Genomic DNA, 23,625 nt, shown 5'->3' with positions numbered 1-23,625 from the left:
TCTCCTTTACCCATATCCAGATAGCAGATGTTCTGAAAGAGCTGCAAAACCTGGACCGTACAAATCAGCTGGGCTTGACAATCTGGACCCTCTATTTCTGAAACTATCCGCCGCCATTGTCGCAACCCCTATTACCAGCCTGTTCAACCTCTCCTTCATCTGAGATCCCCAAGGATTGGAAAGCTGCCGCAGTCATCCCCCTCTTCAAAGGGGGAGACACCCTGGACCCAAACTGTTACAGACCTATATCGATCCTGCCCTATCTAAGGTCTTTGAAAGCCAAGTAAACAAACAGGTCACTGACCATCTTGAATCCCACCGTACCTTCTCCACTGTGCAATCTGGTTTCCGAGCCGGTCACGGGTGCACCTCAGCCACACTCAAGGTACTAAATGATATCATAACCGCCATCAATAAAAGACAGTACTGTGCAGCCGTCTTCATCGACCTGGCCAAGGCTTTCGACTCTGTCAATCACCATATTCTTATCAGCAGACTCAGTAGCCTCGGTTTTTCTAATGACTGCCTTGCCTGGTTCACCAACTACTTTGCAGACAAAGTTCAGTGTGTCAAATCGGAGGGCATGTTGTCCCGTCCTCTGGCAGTCTCTATGAGGGTGCCACAGGGTTCAATTCTCGGGCCGACTCTTTTCTCTGTATATATCAATGATGTTGTTCTTGCTGCGGGCTATTCCCTGATCCACCTCTACGCAGACGACACCATTCTGTATACTTCTGGCCCTTCCTTGGACACTGTGCTATCTAACCTCCAAACGAGCTTCAATGCCATACAACACTCCTTCCGTGGCCTCCAACTGCTCTTAAACGCTAGTAAAACCAAATGCATGCTTTTCAACCTTTCGCTGCCTGCACCCGCACGCCCGACTAGCACCACCACCCTGGATGGTTCCGACCTAGAATACGTGGACATCTATAAGTAGCTAGGTGTCTGGCTAGACTGTAAACTCTCCTTCCATACTCATATCAAACATCTCCAATCTAAAATCAAATCTAGAATAGGCTTTCTATTTCGCAACACAGCCTCCTTCACTCACGCCGCCAAACTTACCCCAGTAAAACTGACTATCCTACCGATCCTCGACTTTGGGCGATGTCATCTACAAAATAGCTTCCAATACTCTACTCAGCAAACTGGATGCAGTTTATCACAGTGCCATCTGTTTTGTTACTAAAGCACCTTATACCACCCACCACTGCGACCTGTATGCTCTAGTCGGCTGGCCCTCGCTACATATTTGTCGCCAGATCCACTGGCTCCAGGTCATCTACAAGTCCATGCTAGGTAAAGCTTCGCCTTATCTCAGTTCACTGGTCACAATGACAACACCCACCCGTAGCACGCGCTCCAGCAGGTGTATCTCACTGATCATCCCTAAAGCCAACACCTCATTTGGCCCCCTTTCCTTCCAGTTCTCTGCTGCCTGTGACTGGAACAAATTGCAAAAATCACTTAAGTTGGAGACTTTTATCGCCCTCACCAACTTTAAACATCTGCTATCTGAGCAGCTAACCGATCGCTGCAGCTGTACATAGTCCATCGGTAAATAGCCCACCCAACTCACCTACCTTATCCCTATTGGTAAATAGCCCACCCAACTCACCTACCTCATCCCTATCGGTAAATAGCGCACCCAATTTACCTACCTCCTCCCCATACTGTTTATATTTATTTACTTTTCTGCTCTTTTGCAGTATCTCTACCTATACATGACCATCTGATCATTTATCACTCCAGTGTTAATCCGCAAAATTGTAATTATTCGCCTACCTCCTCATGCCTTTTGCACACAATGTATATAGACTTTTTTCCCCCTACTGTGTTATTGACTTGTTAATTGTTTACTCTGTGTTGTCTGTTCACACTGCTATGCTTTATCTTGGGCAGGTCGCAGTTGTAAATGAGAACTTGTTCTCAACTAGCCTACCTGGTTAAATAAAGGTGAAATAAAATAAATAAAATAAAAATGACTGATATCCAGATAGATCTATTCAAGTTTTTCCGTAATATGAGATTGAGTGAGTTCTTTGATAAGAGTGAAACTTGCATGACCCCACTTGAAATGTCATCCTCAGTGAGATGTATACATAGGTCTGCCACGCTAATGAATAGACTTACCTGTCCTACCGTGAGTCAAGGAGGAGATGGAGCTATTAACCCAGCTGAGGTACCTGAGAACTCTGAGAGAACTACATTTGGAACAAAAAGTTCATTTATACCTCCCCTCAGAGGCAATGCCTCCATAGAAACCTTCTGTAGGATTGTTGAAAATTATTTAGGTGACTTACTGAAAGACAAACAGAAACACAAATCCTATGATAACCTGAGTAGAGACGAGAGAATGGCTCTTAAGGACTTAAAGTCAGATCCTTCGATTATTCTAAACAAATGTGACAAAGGAGGAGGAATTTGTATACAAAACAAATGTGACTATGTGAATGAATGTCACCGACAACTATCTAAAGGTGACTTCTATCGCAAATTGAATTGTGACCCTACCCTGGAATTCCAGCATAAGATCTCATCCACAGTGGAAAGCGGTTTGGAATCAGGACAAATCACTAAAGAAGAAGTTGAATTTCTAAGTGTGAAATTTCCCAAGATGCCAACTTTCTACACAGTCGCTAAATTACACAAACAGGTGTCTCCTCCACCAGGTAGACCCATTGAAGCAGCAATCGACTCTGTGACATCCAACATTTCTAAATTTGTGGATTACCACATTATACCGATGGTTGAGAATCTCCTATCTTATGTCAAAGACACTCGTCACATGATCTCATTGAGAGGGCTTATGAAGGATAACAGAGGGCAACCTGCTGGCCACTTTTGATGTGGAGAGCTTGTATACTAACATCCCACACACTGGAGGTTTGCAGGCGCTACAACACTTCCTTCAGCAGAGAGACTCTACCCTTGCTCCATCCAATGATTGCATCAAACATGTGGAAGAAGGTGCTCTGGTCAGATGAAACCAAAATTGAACTTTTTGGCAACAATGCAAAACATTATGTTTGGTGTAAAAGCAACACAGCTCATCACCCTGAACACACCATACCCACTGTCAAACATGGTGGTGGCAGCATCATGGTTTGGGCCTGCTTTTCTTCAGCAGGGACAGGGAAGATGGTTAAAATTGATGGGAAGATGGATGGAGCCAAATACAGGACCATTCTGGAAGAAAACCTGATGGAGTCTGCAAAAGACCTGAGACTGGGACGGAGATTTGTCTTCCAACAAGACAATGATCCAAAACATAAAGCAAAATCTACAATGGAATGGTTCAAAAATAAACATATCCAGGTCTTAGAATGGCCAAGTCAAAGTCCAGACCTGAATCCAATCGAGAATCTGTGGAAAGAACTGAAAACTGCTGTTCACAAATGCTCAACCTCACTGAGGTCGAGCTGTTTTGCAAGGAGGAATGGGAAAAAATGTCAGTCTCTCGATGTGCAAAACTGATAGAGACATACCCCAAGCGACTTACAGGTGTAATCGCAGCAAATGGTGGCGCTACAAAGTATTAACTTAAGGGGGCTGAATAATTTTGCACGCCCAATTTTTCCGTTTTTGATTTGTTAAAAAAGTTTGAAATATCCAATAAATGTCGTTCCACTTCATGATTGTGTCCCACTTGTTGTTGATTCTTCACAAAAAAATACAGTTTTATATCTTTATGTTTGAAGCCTGAAATGTGGCAAAAGGTCGCAAAGTTCAAGGGGGCCGAATACTTTCGCAAGGCACTGTACATTCACATTAAAGGATTGCTCTGAAGTGTAATAAATCTGGTATCTGTCATACATTTACATTACATTTAAGTCATTTGGCAGACGCTCTTATCCAGAGCGACTTATAAATTATTAATGAAATCAACAGGTTTTTGAGTATTCTGCTGCTCTTCCCCAGTGCATGGTGTGAGAGGGGTTTGGCTCCCATGGGGAGAATATCATGTTTGTGAGAGAGTACTCTGATGTAGAGTTCTGTGTTTGAAAAAGACCATGATGTGAAGTGTTGCTGGTCATGGGGGAGAGTGCTGTGAGGAAGAGTGTTGTGGTTGAGTGAGAGAGACCACTGCGCTGCATGCGAGGGAGTGCAGCCTGGTTTTGTAGTAGTGTACCTGTTGTGAGGCTGGGACAGGCTGCACCACGGGGGCCTGGGTGGAGGTGGACGTACGCAGCACCACACTGGACGGCGAATCGGACCCTCCATCTGAACTCTGCATGCTGGGACCTTACAGGGGAGAGCGGGATGAGGGGAGGAGAGAGGGAAGAGGAGTGGGATTAATATTATTTGTATTTTTGTTTACCTTCATTTAACTAGGCCAGTCAGTTAAGAACAAATTCTTATTTACAATGTGTTATGAATTTTATGAATAATGACTAAATGATGTATATATTTAACGTAGAACTATAACTAACAAAATTCTACCCTGTCTCTGTATAATGATAAATAATGTTTGTCCATAAGAAAAAGGGACTGTTAGCAGGCAAGGAACTGTGGCAGACAATTTGTGACCGACTTGTGAACTATGTTGTCATTGTTTCAGAGAGGAGGGACATTTATGACGAAATGTGAGGTATATAGACCAATGTACAGGAAATGATAAGCAGAGCTCTCGTAAATAAACCTGCTGACTAAGTAGACTGGCCTCTGTCTGTTTCATTTTAATAAGAACCTTACAAATTCTTAGTAACAGACAGAGTATTTTAATTGAATTGGTTAATGAACATGAGAACATAATTCTCTTAACACAATGAAGGCCTACCCCGGCTAAACCGTAACCCGTACGACGCTGCGCTGCTCTATGGGACTCCCAATCACAGCCGGTTGTGATACAGCCTGGAATCGAATCAGAGTCTGTCGTGACGCCTCTAGCACTGAGATGTGGCAGGTAGCCTAGTGGTTAGAGCGTTGGGCCAGTAACCGAAAGGTTGCTGGATAGAATCCCAGAGCTGACAAGGTAAAAAAAAAAAAAAATTGGTCTTTCTGCCCCTGAACAAGGCAGGTAAGCACTGTTCACCGGTAGGCCGTCATTGTAAATAAGAATGTGTTCTTAACTGACTTGCCTAGTTAAATAAAAACTTTTTTTTAATGTAGTGCCTTAAACCGCTGCACCACTTGGGATTCAGAGCAAGGACATACAAGACAAGAGTATACACGTGCAGCCCTGCCAGACAAGACAGAACCGTCAGAATGAATCCCGACTCAGAGCCAGGCCTGCACATGTGCTGCCATACCAAACAAATGGTCTTTTCACAGCATGCCACAGAGAGTGGCCGGGGCTTCATATTGCCTAGGTGGAGGTCCAGGCCCTACTGAGTCACCTTATCTCTGGCCTTTAACAACAATAGTAAAGCCAGCAGAAAATGGCTACTTAGTATTAGTCCAGCTGCTAGGAAGGAAGCAGGTGTAAAAGTTGTGGTGAAAACCATTGTTGTGAGTATTGTCAGGACTCAGGAGGCCCTTACTGGTACCCCAAACTCTGACTAGCATTGGGTGAAAATGTGCACCGCATGGCAAAAGGGAGTGTGGAGAGCTAAAAATGGAGTGACACAAAGGCTCTCTCTTTCATAGAGAGAAAGATAGGGAGGGGTTGTAGGGAAGAATGGAACTGCAAGGGGGATAGGGAAGAAAAAAAGACATCCACAGTGTCTCCAAAATAGGAAGAAAGAAAAAAAAGGAAATGCCAGTGGGGCTCCTAGCACGGCCAGGGTCCTGATGATATCCAGCATTTGTTTCAAATGAGAGCTGTTCTCTGGGGCTCCAATAATCCAGCTGATATGAGGAAATTCTTTAATGCTTTGTAAACGTTTGCCAGTTGCTATGGTGAGGAATCCATGACGACCACCCCCAACCCTTGCCCCACTCTTCTCTCTCCCTGCTGCTCCCTCCTTTCTCTTTTCTTTTTAAAGCTCATGCACAGAAATTTTCGAGTGTGGCCACAGACCAAGGGGGAGGGGAAGGAAAGGGAGAGAGAGAAGGGGGTTGGGTGTCTTTGCGGGAGGGAGGAGGCAGAACATCTCTTGAAGATCAGTAGCTAAACAAATGAGGCCTAATCAGTCAGCAGACATGGACAAGCCACTTCCGTTACTTATTCATCCTCAATCAGTGTCCAGGAGGAGCAGCTGTAAAGGGGCAATATGCAATTGCTACATCCATTTGTGGACTTTTATATTAATGATATATACCTATTGATTCTTGAATAATAAAATGTATAAATGCCTCATGAGCTTAGTTCATCTGTCGTACTCCATCAGAATTCCATTGTTTGTAAACAGTGTAAATGTAAACAAATCATGTATAGCTTTAAAAAGTGGTTAAAACTATCATTTGGATCTCATGGGTGAGCAGTCCTTGCATCCATAGACCTGCCTATGAATTTGAGAGTGGTTACATTATTTTTTATTTCACCTTTATTCCACCAGGTAGGCTAGTTGAGAACAAGTTCTCATTTACAACTGTGACCTGGCCAAGATAAAGCAAAGCAGTGCAACACAAACAACAGAGTTACACATAAACAAATGTACAGTCAATAACACAATACAAAAATCTATGTACAGTGTGTGCAAATGTGGAAGAGTATGGAGGTAAGGCAATAAATAGGCCATAGAGGCGAAATAATTACAATTTAGCACTAACACTGGAGTGATCGATGTGCAGATGATGATAGATTTATCTAGCCCCATTGCTCAACAACTGCAGATTTCCCTTTTAAACTAGGCCACCATACCAGACACGGGCTCAACAAGGAAAAATGTACAGACTGATAACCACTCCCTATATATACACACAATTACTGCTATAAAAGCCACATCATTACACAGGATAATAATACACAAAGATGTATCACATCTACCATAATCAAAGCAGATATGTAACAGTAACACTGCTTGCTTGCTGCCTGTTAGATCAGTACTACACTGCCTGAAGCACGAATAGCTTAGTGTCCATTAACAGGCTGCTTTTAATACTGTTTGATTAGACAGTCATTAATCATTAGAGTCAAGCTAGTGGGTGGGCAACAGGTGCTGTTCAGCTCTGCTCAAACACCCCCAGCACTTTAAATGTCAGTATTTTTTAAATCTGTTTTGACACAGAGAGTAGAGTTAGAGAGTGAGTGAATGAATGTAAAATGCATTGTGATTGCTTAGATTCTGGTGTCAAATTTCTTCAGAGCTACACACTAAATTAAAGACAGATGACAAATAATAAAAGATTAACATTAGGGCATGAGGACAATTAGTTGTGAGCAACACCATACCTAGGCTTATTAACGGAAATTGTGAAACATGATTGAAGTACGATTTTTCACAACAATGGACATGAACCAGCATTCCCATTAGCCGGTAAAAGCCGGCTTTTGTCTGATCCATTTTTATTTATAAAAAAATGTTGCAGGCCAATTGTCCGGGAGAAGAACAAAAAAAATCCCACTGTGAATTAATGTTTTTTAGCCTATGTACAGTACCAGTCAAAAGTTTGGACACACCTAAAGGGTTTTTCTTTATTTTTACTTTATCCTACATTGTAGAATAATAGTGACATTAGACCAGTGGAAATCTGTTCTTTGGTCTGATGAGTCCAAATTTTTGACTTTTGGTTCCAACCGCTGTGTCTTTGTGAGATGCAGAATAGGTGAACGGATGATCTCCGCATGTGTGGTTCCCACTGTGAAGCATGGAGGAGGTGTGATGGTGTGGGGGTGCTTTGCTGGTGACACAGTCAGTGATTTATTTAGAATTCAACCAGCATGGCTACCACAGCATTCTGCAGCGATACACCATCCCATCTGGTTTGCGCTTAGTGGGACTATCATTTGTTTTTCAACAGGACAATGACCCAAAACACACCTGCAGAGTGAAGGAAAAGCAGCCAACAAGAGCTCGGCATATGTGGGAACTCTTTCAAGACTGTTGGAAAAGCATTCCTCATTAAGCTGGTTGAGAGAATGCCAAGAGTGTGCAAAGCTGTCATCGAGGCAAAGGGTGGCTACTTTGAAGAATCTAAAATATTTCAGATATTTTGATTTGTTATAACACATTTTTGGTTACTACATGATTCCATGTGTTATTTCATAGTTTTGATGTCTTCACTGCTACAGCATCTCAAACAGCAAATGCATAGGCAACGGAAGGCAGGCTTCATCAGCACATCACACGCCACTTTGCAATGAGCTAGAAGTAGTATGCATTTTGAAAACATATACTTAATTGTTTGAAACCTGAACATTTTACTACATATTATGAGGCATGTCTAACATGGCTTCAAAATAACTTAGCCAAAATCCGACCATATCCGTGGAAGCAATTATTTTACATACACTTTCTTTCATTGCCCAGTAGCCAAAGGCACAATACTAAACATATTAGCAACCCAAGCTAGTTGTTGCATATTAGATCTCCCCTCCTTCTACATTTTTAATTGATATTTTCATCTCTGTCATATGCTTTTGACCACAGTAATTTCCTGCTAATTGCATTATAGAACGAACATTCACACGTAGCCTACTGCCTTGTGCGTATTGCTGCGCACTTATAATGTGAAGAAATAATAGTTTAACATTTTAAACTAAACGTTCTGGTCTGTTGTATTAGACACATTGCTTGAAAAATAATAATAATAATGTAGCCTAGGCCTACTTGTTGTATGAATTTGGGATCTATCGTCACACAACTGTCTCAGAGTCTGCATGGAATAAGCTATTTCCTTCTCAATAGGCTGACCAATAGAATAGCTAGACTTTCTACTGGTGGATAGTAGATTGACATTGGCTAGTGATTTTGCTGTTCCTTACTCATCTTGTTAGCTGAGGAAAAGAAAATGTGGACAGTTATTCTAACATCTTCAAAGTGTGCGTCAGAATTGGGTAATCGTTGTTGCATCCTCAACTTGCATGTTCTGTTAATGTGAATTACCATAATCTAAATGTGATTTCTGTCATTCTGAGCACCGTGGGTGGACGCCCTAATCAGGTTACGCACCCAATGCATATGGGTCAGGTAAATTTCTCAAATGTCCGGTAAATTAAAACGCTGCTGGTCAATATGTCCGGCACCACATTTTCCTAACAGAAACCCTGGCATGGATTACCACAGAGCTGGTGTGCCACTGACATTTTCCACACAGGAGGATTCCAAAGACACGCCTGTCTAGATAAGTAATAAATAGCCTTATAGCCAAGTGGTGTCGATAATGTTGTAATTCTTCCATTACTTTAGGCTGGCATTTGTCAATCGTTGTCTAAGCATTAATCACATAGGAACTCACACAATATAAAGCTGTTTGAGGAGACTGCCAAGTCCAGTCGTTCTCTGTGTAACCTCTTGAAACAGTCACAAACAGCCTCGGTCACTTAACGCCACCTCTAGTCCCTCTCATATGTATTTGTCAGAAAATTAGCACCCGTCTATAAGGGTCCCGAGTAGAATATAGACAGACAATCCTCCATTATTTGTCTATTCCTTGCATTATTCCTTGTGGCAAACTTGTAATACAACAGCAAATAATCGCAGTACTCATTTAGCATTTTCTGAAAGAAGTTAAAGTGATGGTCCAGAACTTTTGTAGAAATTCAGCCATTTGTTTGTGCTCACGAGCCAAAACAGGTCCCCGAAAAATTGTGCACAATTGTATACAAAGTCATCCATTTTGTATGATATGCTACATCCTACAAAAAAAAGTATTTTATTTTTTTGCAAAATGTGTATGATATGTTAAGAATTTTTAAGTGTTTAAGATCCCGGACTGCATCTTTAAAAATTATTTTTTATTTATTTAAAGCTCCAGCGGCCAGATGTTTCAAATGGAAGGAATTTGTCCATGGGGTGTCAGTTGAGTTATAAATACACTGATAACAATCCCTGCAGTTATCTTTGGACTTCTTTTCTTAGCGTGGTTATTATGCACTGAAGGGGGGAGAGGGAGCAATGGAGTGGGGTGGTGCAGGGACTCAAAAACCTAGGCTTTGTCCTTTTACGTTTTCATGGTTAAAGCTCAAATAAGTGGGTGCTTTGGAAATGCGCTATGCGTTGGACTGGAGGAGGGAGTGAGTGCAGGCAGGCAGGCAGACTGGTTAGATGGCTTTCTCCCCCAGCCACATTGAGTTGAGCACCCCCGTGACAGTTAAAAGCCACACAAATTCCCCACCAACTGCTATGAGCGGCAGAAACACTGCGGGAGCCCCGGCAAACCACTGCAGAACCCAACTGTGAATGGGCTGCACTTTTTAACAGAGACTTTCTCCTCACAACCCTGAGACAACTTCACACACAAACCTCGAAAAAATGATCCTGTCTTCACTCAAGCAACTCACAAATGAGCAATTTAGACAATTGTGTGAGCGGACCAATATCCCTCTGTTAAAGATGCCCTATGCAGAAATCACTCCGCCATTTTATGGTTGCTAAAATTCAAATAGTTTGCTTAATTTCAGTTTATGTGACAAAACTAGCAATTATAGTGTAGATAATCATTGTACTATCTAAACCAAGCTGGTGTACAAAACCAAAAGTAAAAAACACAAAAACGAAACTGAAGAACGGGAAGCATAGAAATAGTGCACATAGAACAGATCAACCGCTTCTAAGACTTGCTTTCAATGAGAATGACAGATCTATAACATACATTTCTATGTGAATTTGGTAGACCTCTTAAAGGTAAGCATGCAGTACTATAAACTTATACCTGCTATTTGGTATGAAAATCTAGACAAGATTTAAACATCTGTCACTGACAAATCTAACTTAACCAGCGCTCAATCAGAGAAAAACACATACAGATGTTCAATTAAAAACAGGAGCCCACAGTCTTGGCTCTTGTTTGCACTGGCCCACATTGTTTGCAGAGCAACAACGGTTGCTAGTGGCAACACCGTCCACTCCCGTTTCCACGGGCCTGTTGCTATGCAACCAACAGAATACTTCCCAAACCAAACAATGCCATCCCCCCAACTGATCCCTCTATCTCACACTAAGCAGAAACTTACAACAATAAATACGTAAGCTATTAATTTCAGACACCGGGGTGGAGACAGAGGGCAGACTCATTCCTGTGCCATGGAGAAGAAAGATTATATAAAAATGTTAAAAACGCCATGCTGGTTTTAACTGCTCTCTCTTTTATGCACTCGGTGGTCAAATGAAGGAAGAATGTTTAAATCATCAGAAAGGGGTCAGCCAATCCTCGAAGCTTGGCTTACACCTCCCCATTCCAAAAACAACAATTACTTTGAAAATCAATCACAGATTACTTTTCCAACATGTATAATCCATGCAGCAGGAAGGAGACATAAGCACTTTGAGGAGAGCACTGCCACAGACTAGTACGACTCAAGGGGCTTTTACTGCACATCGGAAGTTGAAACAACCAGGCAATAAAGCATGGACACTTGTCATTAAACTCCTGTCTATGGGGGACATTTGTGCACCACTTCTTTGTTCAACATATCCTGCTCCCACGTCCAATTCCTAGCCCATTCCTTCAGTTATATAACAGATAAATGTACTTCAAGGAGAAGCAACATGCTTTCCATAAGACTTTCTACTCTGAAAATAGTTAAATCAATGTGATCTATATTGGGTGACCAATCTAATAGCCATCCCCATTGTAAGAAACCCAGGTTGGCTTCTTTTTGATTCTATAACAAAAAAACATAACGATAGCACACAGGAGCATGCACTCACAAAAAGCTAATTAAGATATGATAAGAGATTTCCACGACAGAGGCTGTTCTTCAAGCCTGTCTCATGAATTCATGGCTAATCCAATCAAAGCAGCTCTTGGGATCTGCAGATGGCGACGCTGGAGGGAGAGGAGGGGACGTGGCCAGCTATTAGATGAGAGGTGCCATTCAAGGGGCCGCTAAACCAGCCACTGATCCTGAATCCACTCTCTCCCCGTTTCCACCTCTGGTCACAGCCCGTCGACACAGAGATGCCATTCGTTACCATGTGGAGCGCAGGCCTGACAGCCGGAGAATTATCAAATGGTTGCCAAGGAGACTGTGTTAACCCATACACCTCCCCCACCCCCCACCTCTATAACCCTTTGCAGATTTCCTCCCACCACCTCCCATCCATCTCCATTCTACATCCACTCCTAAGATGAATAACACTGTGTTAGAGAATAAGAAAGTACATTTGTGAGGAGCAGTCAACCTCCTGGAAAACAAAGCAGATGGGCAGGGATGAATTAAGTGTCCTGAAGGTAATCTGTTGCATGTGGTTGTCTCTCTCTTTAATGATCATTTGTCTCCTGTTTTTCCGGCAGGGGTGATGACAGAGTGAAGGAGGGAACATCAGTCTTTGTTGTCATGCCACCTTGTTGCCCATAGAGATAGAAAAACAGTTTGTGAAATGCAACTAAACTGTTCCAACGTGGCAGCTAGCATGGAGACGGTTTTATGTTTCACATCGATCACATCTGAAGGTGGCAATACAGACAAGACAAAACCAAATTGAAACATCACTAAGTGATGCTCAATGTATATTTACCAAGTCAATGTCCCCAAGAAATACTGATTCTAATCATTTAGAATTTCCTATAAAATCCTTGCATGGTGCCATGGACTTGGTGCTATTATCAGAACAGACAAATGAAACCACAACCTAAGGCATTCCTATAATAATTAACTTAGAATGCAAACATGAAAACAAATAAACTGCTTTGTAGCTCCCCATGTTGCCTATATTATATAGAGTTTGACAATGTTGAATATTTTACAAAATATCAAGACATTGTCTAGACCGACACAGTTTGACTCTACTGGGAATGGGTGACGTGTGCACTGTAGACACATCAAGCATTCCAGAAAATCCATACCATCTAAGTGTCAAAGCAGAGGAGGTCAGAACGGCATGTTAAAATAATTATACACAGCAAGATGCAAAGCCTGTGGCAAAGGAAACTCCTAAAGCTACTCTGTCATGCAAAATGTTCTCTGCATTACGTGTGCTTTCTGTTAGAAATCTTTTTCGAATTTCTTACTACACTAGCTGAGCAGCTTTCCCTTTGATAATCCAAAGAAAAACATCACCTGTTGCATGGTATTGACATAGACGGGTCACATTTAACCAAAACAAACGATGAGTAAGAACATGAAGTGGGTTAAGCCTCATTGGGCTTAGTTTTAGTCCAAACCAGGGTTTCCGTTTTGGCACTGGTCAACGTGACTGGCAAGATTTTATTTAACGGGCATTTGAGAAATGTACCAGAGATCTATATGCATTGGGTGTGTAATGCATTAGGGCGTCCACCCACGGTGCTCAAAATCACATTTAGAGTATTGTAATTCATCTTAATCCTTACGAGTCTGACAAACCCATGCATCAACCTAATGAACATAATACAAAACATCCACATCAAAATCTGTCAATTTAAGCTAGAGATATGTTTTTTTTGCATGGGCTGCGTCTCAGTCCCCCGCATCCGCCTATGTTACCCTTTAACATCTCCGACCAGGAGACATCCCGAAAATCGGTCTTCTCACAAAAATGTCTGTAGCGTCCGAATGGTTTGGCCTACTAACTATTATGACCACTCTATGGAAAGGTGAGACTCACGAGCATGATGGTGTGCTCTACGGCCCCACAAGTGTCACGGGACTCATTGGAAGGTAACCCATACAAATTAATGGATGTATGGAGGTAGTTTTGTGCCAACAAAAATAAGGAGTTAAATGTGTCCAAAAATATTTGCTGAGCTTGCTTATATCTGCTAGATATAAGTACACTTTAAAACCTTATTCTATATTTTTTTACTTTCTTTCTTGCCATTTATTAATGTGTTATTCAATGTGTTTCTATAGTACTTATTTTACCAAATAATATTTTGTATATATAATTCTATACCTGAAGGGGTCCTAAAATAAAATAAAAATTGAATAGCTTAAATGGTCCATGATATAACCATCTTTAAACAAGTCCATATGTTAGCTTAGTAGAAGATAGATAATAAAAATCTACCAGCCACTCCATTTTTGGGATGCTAATATTTCATTTTGGGTGGCCTAATATCACAGATTAGACAAAAATTTGCACCTTCCCTTTTAATAAGTTGTGGTAGCACGATTTGAGTCATGTTTGTGGCTGTGAGATTGAGTCTGCCTAGCAGAAGTTGTCTTCTCTTCCCTAGCAGTTGAAACTCAAACATAGAAAAACAACCTTGTGTAAAAACACAAGGGCAGTCTCACTTCAGTAGTCTTTCGTTTTAAGTAAATTAAACCAACTTTTATGCCTGTGTGCATCGCTTCTAAAAATGAATAATTCACTGGTCGTGTCTACACTTGACACTTACAGTCCTAGTCAAAATTTTAGATACACCTACTCATTCAAGGCATTTTCTTTATTTTTTTACATTGTAGAATAATAGTGAAGACATCAAAACTATGAAATAACACAGATGGAATCATATAATAGAAGGAAATATGTTTCTAGTGTGTGGGGAACGTGTTTGCTGGCCTCATAAATGCTAGCCAGCAAGCTAATATTTAGAAAGATTATTTTTCGGTTTGGCTAGAGTTATGCTAAGTCGTTTGCAATCCCTTTAGCGTTGCTTGCTGGCTAACGACAGAGGATAGCTGGCTACTTAGTTACAGAAGTTAGCTACTGCCATCAGCTGTTGTGTCATCATATTCCACCATTTCTAGAATGCCAACTGGCATTTGAATATAGCGTGTGAACGGACACAATGTGGACACATTTAAATGTAAATGTAGACGTGTGACATGTTTGGAATTCTATGATCAGAACTCCATTATCAGAATACAAATGCTGCATGAACTGTCAATTCTAGATACCGCCTCTCAGCTCTTCACATGTGCACAGCCCCCAGCACCCAGCCCCCAGCCAGGCAGTGTTGCAGCGCGAGGTGGAATAGGCTATATAGGATTCGTAGTTCTTTGACTTTGTGCAATAAATTTACCAGCTATGAAACAAACCGGCGGAAATACTTTGAAAACAGCTACTGCAGTATTTGTTTTACTATAAATGTGATCATACGTGACTATTTTTATGCACAAATGCAAGTGACATGCTCGCAATGTGGAACCCTGATCACCCGCCTATGTGGCTGGTGAAATAGACAACATCTTACCTGCCAATGCCAAAATCTACCCGCATTTGGCAGGCAGGGAGTGTTAATTTTAGACCATGTGTGTGATATACGTGGCTTATTGATCACAACTCTATTTCCTACTATAGGCAGTTGGCTGCCAAGGGATTGCAACATTGTAACTTGCTGTTGTGAATAGTTGCCAACGATATTTCGTTTCCATGTGCTACTGAACAAGCTCAACTGAAATGCACCAATTGCGCATGATACACATCATTACTCTACTCTAGTCTATCAATCTATTCCAAATCTTTATACTACAGTGCCTTGCGAAAGTATTCGGCCCCCTTGAACTTTGCGACCTTTTGCCACATTTCAGGCTTCAAACATAAAGATATAAAACTGTATTTTTTTGTGAAGAATCAACAACAAGTGGGACACAATCATGAAGTGGAACGACATTAATTGGATATTTCAAACTTTTTAAACAAATCAAAAACTGAAAAATTGGCCGTGCAAAATTATTCAGCCCCTTTACTTTCAGTGCAGCAAACTCTCTCCAGAAGTTCAACAATTTTAGCGGCTTTTCAATTATAATTTTTTTTTTGGGGGGGGGGCAAAGCCATCATATACTGGCTAACGGAAACCCTGGTCCAGACTTTCCATAAACTGTAGGAGGAGCTACTTTAGCATCCAAAATCATGCTCTGGACTAACTCACGTGTTAACCTGATCCTGAGATCCAAGCCCATATCCATAGGTTGATTAATCTTGCAGCTGTAATTTGAGAAAATATTTAATTCAAGGGTTTATGGATAACTCATAATGAACATCAGGCTCAGAGAAATTCAGTGTCTCTGCTGCTTTGCAAGTTCGCTACCACAGTAAGCCATGGACTATGACTTTTCATAATCACATCCCAGGCATATCTAAATATAAACCCACATTAGCTCCCAGTCGAGATGTGCATATTATCTTTTCACTTTCAAAGACTAAAGTGTGCAAGCGGTAACTGCCTGTAGAAGAAAGGCTGAGAGCAGTCAAACAGACAAAGTGTATTTCAGTTGCTCTTGTGCAGGGGTGGATCATTTTTTCCAGGCAGAGAGATACCAGAGAGATGACCTCAGTAGATGGCAGAGGTAGTGCTCCAGCTATCATCCTGGCCTCTGAACCAAAGTAGCAGGTTTTATCTCACAAGACGAATCTGCATTTCCTTGGCAGGGGATTCACTCCATGCAGACATGACACACAGCAATTGATCATACGATTTCACAAGCAATACATTAAACAAACCAATGAGTCACCCAATAAATCGTTTCCCCATTAAAACGTAGAAATGGTTTATCATGCAATGGATAGTATTCTGACCACTTCTACTATCTGACAGATAGGACTCAACCAGTCTGTTTTATCATTACAATAGAACGTCACAAGGTCACCATCTCTGTGACTGCTAAGTGGCAGCAAGGTTCAAGATAATCTATTAATTCAGCTAACACGCCAAGATCTAACAGCAATATGATGGGTCTCTTTCTGAGTTGATATTAAGAACTTATTAGTAGTAAGAGGATATTACAGATGCGTGTTGGTTACTACATCTCCATGACAACATGATTGTGTGGTTGTATCTGACATCAGTCAATGTCAATTTCTTAATAAATAAAACATTTCAAATAGTTAACATAGTCTTACTGGCTGTTGTGTCAGAGAGGGTAAAGGAACTTTTTGGATGGCTTATCAAGGTATTGTGATTCATGTTGATTTGAGGAAGAAAAATGCTACAATGTGTCTGGTGGACAATTTGTGGTGTGCTTTCAGCTAGGGCTGTTACGTTGACCGTATTACCGCCATACCGGTAGTCACGGGTCATGACGGCAGTCAAATTCCACGTGACCGTTTAGTCGCGGTAATTAGGCCTCTCCTAACTGTTGCTGCTGATGATTATTAGTGACCTACCAAACTTGCTAACTGCCTGGTACTCAGCACTCTATTGTCCCTCTAATCACTCTGACATCAGTGCAAATGTAATCGAAAATCTAATCAAACACTTCATGAGAGCCCATGAGCTCATGTTGCGCAACATTTCTATAGGCTATGCAATTGCGTGAGAAACAAAGTTTTGATGGCCTTTATTAAAAAGAGGAGGATCCCATCAGCTTTCTATTGTTCTAGGGGAAGATCCTTTTCACCGTAAAAAAATGCTAATTTGTAATAAAAGCATAACATGCATAAACGCATTTTCGGTCACTTTTGAGAATGGTGTTTTCCCGCTAATTGATTGCATTTTGGAACATTTGCATTTATAGCCTACAGCCGTGTCTGCACTGCTGCGCTTATAATAACCAATATAACCAACTTGCCCTCTAAATACACCTCTGCGGTCTTCAACCAAGATCTCAGCGATTACTGCCTCATTGCCTGCATCCGTAATGGGTCAGCGGTCAAACGACCCCCACTCATCACTGTAAAACGCTTCCTGAAACACTTCAGCGAGCAGGCCTTTCTAATCGACCTGGCCGGGGTATCCTGGAAGGATATTGATCTCATCCCGTCAGTAGAGGATGCCTGGATATTTTTTTTAAATGCCTTCCTAACCATCTTAAATAAACATGCCCCATTCAAGAAATTTAGAACCAGGAACAGATATAGCCCTTGGTTCTCCCCAGACCTGACTGCCCTTAACCAACACAAAAACATCCTATGGCGTTCTGCATTAGCATCGAACAGCCCCCGTGATATGCAGCTGTTCAGGGAAGCTAGAAACCATTATACACAGGCAGTTAGAAAAGCCAAGGCTAGCTTTTTCAAGCAGAAATTTGCTTCCTGCAACACTAACTCAAAAAAGTTCTGGGACACTGTAAAGTCCATGGAGAATAAGAACACCTCCTCCCAGCTGCCCACTGCACTGAAGATAGGAAACACTGTCACCACTGATAAATCCACCATAATTTCAATAAGCATTTTTCTACGGCTGGCCATGCTTTCCACCTGGCTACTCCTACCCCGGTCAACAGCACTGCACCCCCCACAGCAACTCGCCCAAGCCTTCCCCATTTCTCCTTCTCCCAAATCCGTTCAGCTGATGTTCTGAAAGAGCTGCAAAATCTGGACCCCTATAAATCAGCCAGGCTAGACAATCTGGACCCTTTCTTTCTAAAATTATCTGCCAAAATTGTTGCCACCCCTATTACTAGCCTGTTCAACCTCTCTTTCGTGTCGTCTGAGATCCCCAAAGATTGGAAAGCAGCTGCGGTCATCCCCCTTTTCAAAGGGGGGGGACACTCTTGACCCAAACTGCTACAGACCTATATCTATCCTACCATGCCTTTCTAAGGTCTTCGAAAGCCAAGTCAACAAACAGATTACCGACCATTTCGAATCTCACCATACCTTCTCTGCTATGCAATCTGGTTTCAGAGCTGGTCATGGGTGCACCTCAGCCACGCTCAAGGTCCTAAACGATATCTTAACCGCCATCGATAAGAAACATTACTGTGCAGCCATGTTCATTGATCTGGCAAAGGCTTTCGACTCTGTCAATCACCACATCCTCATCGGCAGACTCGACAGCCTTGGTTTCTCAAATGATTGCCTCGCCTGGTTCACCAACTACTTCTCTGATAGAGTTCAGTGTGTCAAATCGGAGGGTCTGCTGTCCGGACCTCTGGCAGTCTCTATGGGGGTGCCACAGGGTTCAATTCTTGGACCGACTCTCTTCTCTGTATACATCAATGAGGTCGCTCTTGCTGCTGGTGAGTCTCTGATCCACCTCTACGCAGACGACACCATTCTGTATACTTCTGGCCCTTCTTTGGACACTGTGTTAACAACCCTCCAGGCAAGCTTCAATGCTATACAACTCTCCTTCCATGGCCTCCAATTGCTCTTAAATACAAGTACAACTAAATGCATGCTCTTCAACCGATCGCTACCCGCACCTACCCGCCTGTCCAACATCACTACTCTGGACGGCTCTGATTTAGAATATGTGGACAACTACAAATACTTAGGTGTCTGGTTAGACTGTAAACTCTCCTTCCAGACCCATATCAAATATCTCCAATCCAAAGTTAAATCTAGAATTGGCTTCCTATTTCGCAACAAAGCATCCTTCACTCATGCTGCCAAACATACCCTTGTAAAACTGACCATCCTACCAATCCTCGACTTTGGCGATGTCATTTACAAAATAGCCTCCAATACCCTACTCAACAAATTGGATGCAGTCTATCACAGTGCAATCCGTTTTGTCACCAAAGCCCCATATACTACCCACCATTGCGACCTGTACGCTCTCGTTGGCTGGCCCTCGCTTCATACTCGTCGCCAAACCCACTGGCTCCATGTCATCTACAAGACCCTGCTAGGTAAAGTCCCCCCTTATCTCAGCTCGCTGGTCACCATAGCATCTCCCACCTGTAGCACACGCTCCAGCAGGTATATCTCTCTAGTCACCCCCAAAACCAATTCTTTCTTTGGCCGCCTCTCCTTCCAGTTCTCTGCTGCCAATGACTGGAATGAACTACAAAAAGCACTGAAACTGGAAACACTTATCTCCCTCACTAGCTTTAAGCACCAACTGTCAGAGCAGCTCACAGATTACTGCACCTGTACATAGCCCACCTATATTTTAGCCCAAACAACTACCTCTTTCCCTACTGTATTTAATTTATTTATTTATTTTGCTCCTTTGCACCCCATTACTTTTATTTCTACTTTGCACATTCTTCCATTGCAAATCTACCATTCCATTGTTTTACTTGCTATATTGTATTTACTTTGCCACCATGGCCTTTTTTTGCCTTTACCTCCCTTATCTCACCTCATTTGCTCACATCGTATATAGACTTGTTTATACTGTACTATTGACTGTATGTTTGTTTTACTCCATGTGTAACTCTGTGTCGTTGTATGTGTCGAATTGCTTTGCTTTACCTTGGCCAGGTCGCAATTGTAAATGAGAACTTGTTCTCAACTTGCCTACCTGGTTAAATAAAGGTGAAATAAATAAAATAAATAAATAAAGTGAAGAAATAGCCTAATAGTTTATCAACATTTTAATGTAAACGTTCTGATCTGTTGTGCCAGCCTCATTGATTTAAAAAAAAATTGATGCGAGTGGTTGTATTAATTTGGGATCTATCGCATCCCACAACTGTTCCAGACTATGTTTGGAATATTTATCTCGCACAGAACAAAGAACCTTTGTACTATGGGGGATAGTAGATTGACATAGGCTAGTGCTTTTGCTGTTCGTTAGGCCTACTCATCTTGTTGGTTGACAAAAAGTAAATGTGGACAGTTCTTCCAACATCTTCAATAGGAGCCTAAGAATTCGATAAGGACATGCGCAATTGCGTCCCCGATGTGTCCGTCGTCACTTGTAGCCTGTGAGAAGGACTGGATCACGTGACGGCCATTGGCTAATAAGAATTGAGCTATCTGAGAGAGCCATGTGAGTGAGAAGTGCTTCAGAACATGCAGCCGAGAGAAGATAAATATAATTATTATATTCAGCCCAAGGGCACAACGGCCACTGGTTGCAAAAGGCATGGATTTTTTTAGGGGGCATTACAGCCACACAAAGGGGATGCTGCCGGGAAATTCGGGGCATTATCAAGTGCTTGTCAAAATGTGAATGAGAGACTGATGCAGGGAGAGACTGTGCAGCCTGTGAAAAAACAAACAAAGCAGAGCTCATGCCTTTCATGCAAAAAAATTCTAATAATCATTAGTGGCATCATGAAGCCTTAGAATGTATTAAAAGTCTAAACATATAGCCTAGCATATGTATCACAACTAAAGTTGTATAAATAACTCTAAATTTAGCAAATAAGAGGACCTGTTTCTTTGTTAACCGTTCAACACAGAATAGCCGCATGTGCGCACTCCTTCAAATAATTTTAGGAAATTATCCTTTCTATTTTATTCAGCTTTGTTCAATGGTATTCTTCATACTATAAAATAATGCCATGCAATTCTAAGCTAAATGAACTAGTGTAGCTCACAGCCATTTGGCATAGCCAGATTAGGGCCTAACAAAAGGACAACTCAGAGTATGCTATTCTGTTCTTCTGAAATAGACAACATTTTATTCATATCATGTTTTTTTAGACATGTATAAAATAAATAATTTATTGTGATGGTGTAGGTTATATTAAATGGATATATTGGACTTTTTTTCAAATGTAGATGGTGGAAGCCAGATGCTAAATGTGTTTGTTAATTAACAGTCAATTACCATGACACCGGAAGTTATTTGCTTGACAATCACCGTCTGACAAAATGTCATGAACACCACAGCTCACTTCCAGTCCTAAACCCAGGAAGCCTTACACCTGCGAGCCTCCTCTGCCCCTGTTCCTTGTCAAATCATCTTATTGAATGGCTTCTGAAGTGCAGCCCTGCAGACAAACGCAGACCTCAAAGAAACAGTAAGTTGCCTGCTCACAAATCTAAGCAAATCTATTCTCAAATGACAGTTATTATTTTAAAACAACTTCATGGTTATACTTGTTATAATATATAATATATGCCAATTATCAGAGGCATTTATCTAAACGCTATGTACAGTAATGCGTGCATACTTGTTGCTTTTTGTAAATGAGAAATGAAAACGTCGACATAAAAATTGATATTTTGACTAAAGAAAATTCCACAAAAGAAAAGAACTAGAGAGAGAAAGTGGAGAGGGTTGGGGAGGTCAACTGTCCCTTGCTGAAAAAAGTTGAGGGGGGCCATCATTGTGATGCAAATGTCAGAACCCCGTCTGCTGTTTGTGGGAGTTGTGTAGCTATGATTACAAACCAGGTGGAATGTAAAGAATGGCCCTGGTGACGTGAGAGTGAAAACAACTGAAAAACATTTCATTCCACAACAAGTTTTAACCTGTTGCTACTGAGAGCCAATCATGGGCAACTTTTTTTCTACCTGGTGAGACTTTCTCAGTAGCTTGGAGACAAAAGCCTACTTTGTGATTTCCAAACTGCACTGCCTGTGTCGACAACTTAACACTGTCTGCAAGACAAAACAGATTTACTGCACATGGACACTTGACATCGACACTTGTTCGTTTTGTACAAGTGGTGGCTGAGTTAACGGAGTTAACTGTATTAACAGAGGAAAAACTGCCCCTTTCTCATGTAGAAAACCACCACACTATTACTTCCCATGTACACATTAACAACTCCCCAAAGGTATTCATCTTCTGTGTGCCTCTGCTCTGTTCAGTGAATTCATGACATTTCTGACTGGAGGTTTGGCAAATCTCATTAAAAACAGAGTTAATGTCAGATAATCAAATGTACAGAGACCAGATGGCTCAGTAAGCACAGCAAGGACGAATTCCAATTTTAAATGCTCTTGGATCTTAACACCATAACTGTAAAAACAACAGTGATGACATCTACATAAATTAGGCACACTGCTGCGAGTGTGCCAACTATTGGCTTTTAAAATAGGATGCGAATCAAAAGTTACAAAAATTATTTAATGGATGATAACTCCAGTGTCCAAAAAAATGGGCCATATCATCACCACACATTGATTGAGTTCTGGCAAATGCTCCAGCAGTGAACCATTGCCTGCAATCGAGAGTAGCCTACCCTGTCTTGATGACAATTCTTAGAAAAAATTATGTTCTTATGTTAACATTGTTGGTCTGAGTTTGTGCAGACTCTCAATAACAGGCAGTGATTGGCCGGGTACTAGACTGAGCACCTCTCCTCGGGGCTGGACCTCATCCAGATTAGCTAAATACAGCATGAACACATACACACAGTGGACATTTGATGACCCCCCCCCCCCCCCCACAGGGACCATTGCAGCTGCCCATTTGAGAGCTGCATTGTACCAGGGACGAGTCCCTTAAAACCTCAATATGGTATAGGGTTACTGTGGATACTGCTAAAATAATCACAAAAGCAGTGCCAAAGTGGATACTTAGGACAGGGGTCCATAGGAAGAGTACAGACAGGACTAAACCTGGACCACAGGCGGCAGTGGTGAATCACAGGTCACAGTGGCATTCATCGCTGGGAGGCACCGAAGCATGACCACAATCACAGGCTGCAGGCTGTGTCAATAATGAAGACACTGGCAGACCAAAAGAAAATATATGTTGAAAGTTACCCAGTAAACTCTAACATCATGTATTCTTTCAACTGATCCAAATGTTTTTTGTTGTTGCTTGAGCATGCCTTAAAAAGGTTTTTGATGTTTGTTGATTAAGAAGGCAACTCAAGAGGAAACATATCATTTTCAATGGAGCACAAGAAAGACCCACTTCCCAAAACACAATCAGTACAAAACCTCAGAATGGGTTTAACTAGTCAGTACCAGCTTCTTTCCATTCCGTATTACTCTCCTCTATTGAGCACCTTTTCCACTTGACCTGCTTCTGCAAGCCAAAACTATGTACACCCGCCACATCCAGGGAGATGAAAATAACCTGATTAAAAACACTGACTTTTAAAAGAATAACACGTTACCCTCTGGCCCACCCCATCCACTCTCTTTCCATGACTTTTGGTGTATTTATATATCAAGTTGCCATGTAAAC

At 41.6% G+C, this 23,625-nt stretch overlaps 1 protein-coding gene across 2 annotated transcripts in view; it reads right to left on the bottom strand.

Annotated features, from left to right (window-relative positions):
• LOC135556463 (DNA-binding protein RFX2) overlaps positions 1–23,625 on the bottom strand; it is a 67,335-nt gene that overhangs the window by 40,479 nt on the left and 3,231 nt on the right. For both annotated transcript variants that reach the window (XM_064989691.1, XM_064989693.1), the window contains exon 2: positions 4,136–4,248. In XM_064989691.1, the coding sequence (XP_064845763.1) occupies positions 4,136–4,240 (105 nt within the window). In that variant the 5' untranslated portion in view covers positions 4,241–4,248. The remainder of the gene's footprint in view (positions 1–4,135; positions 4,249–23,625) is intronic.

The sequence above is a fragment of the Oncorhynchus masou genome, chromosome 15, assembly GCF_036934945.1.
Source record: "Oncorhynchus masou masou isolate Uvic2021 chromosome 15, UVic_Omas_1.1, whole genome shotgun sequence".
NCBI lineage: Eukaryota > Metazoa > Chordata > Actinopteri > Salmoniformes > Salmonidae > Oncorhynchus > Oncorhynchus masou.
The sequence above is the reverse complement of the archived record's forward strand: the minus strand, read 5'-3'. Positions and strand labels throughout refer to the sequence as shown.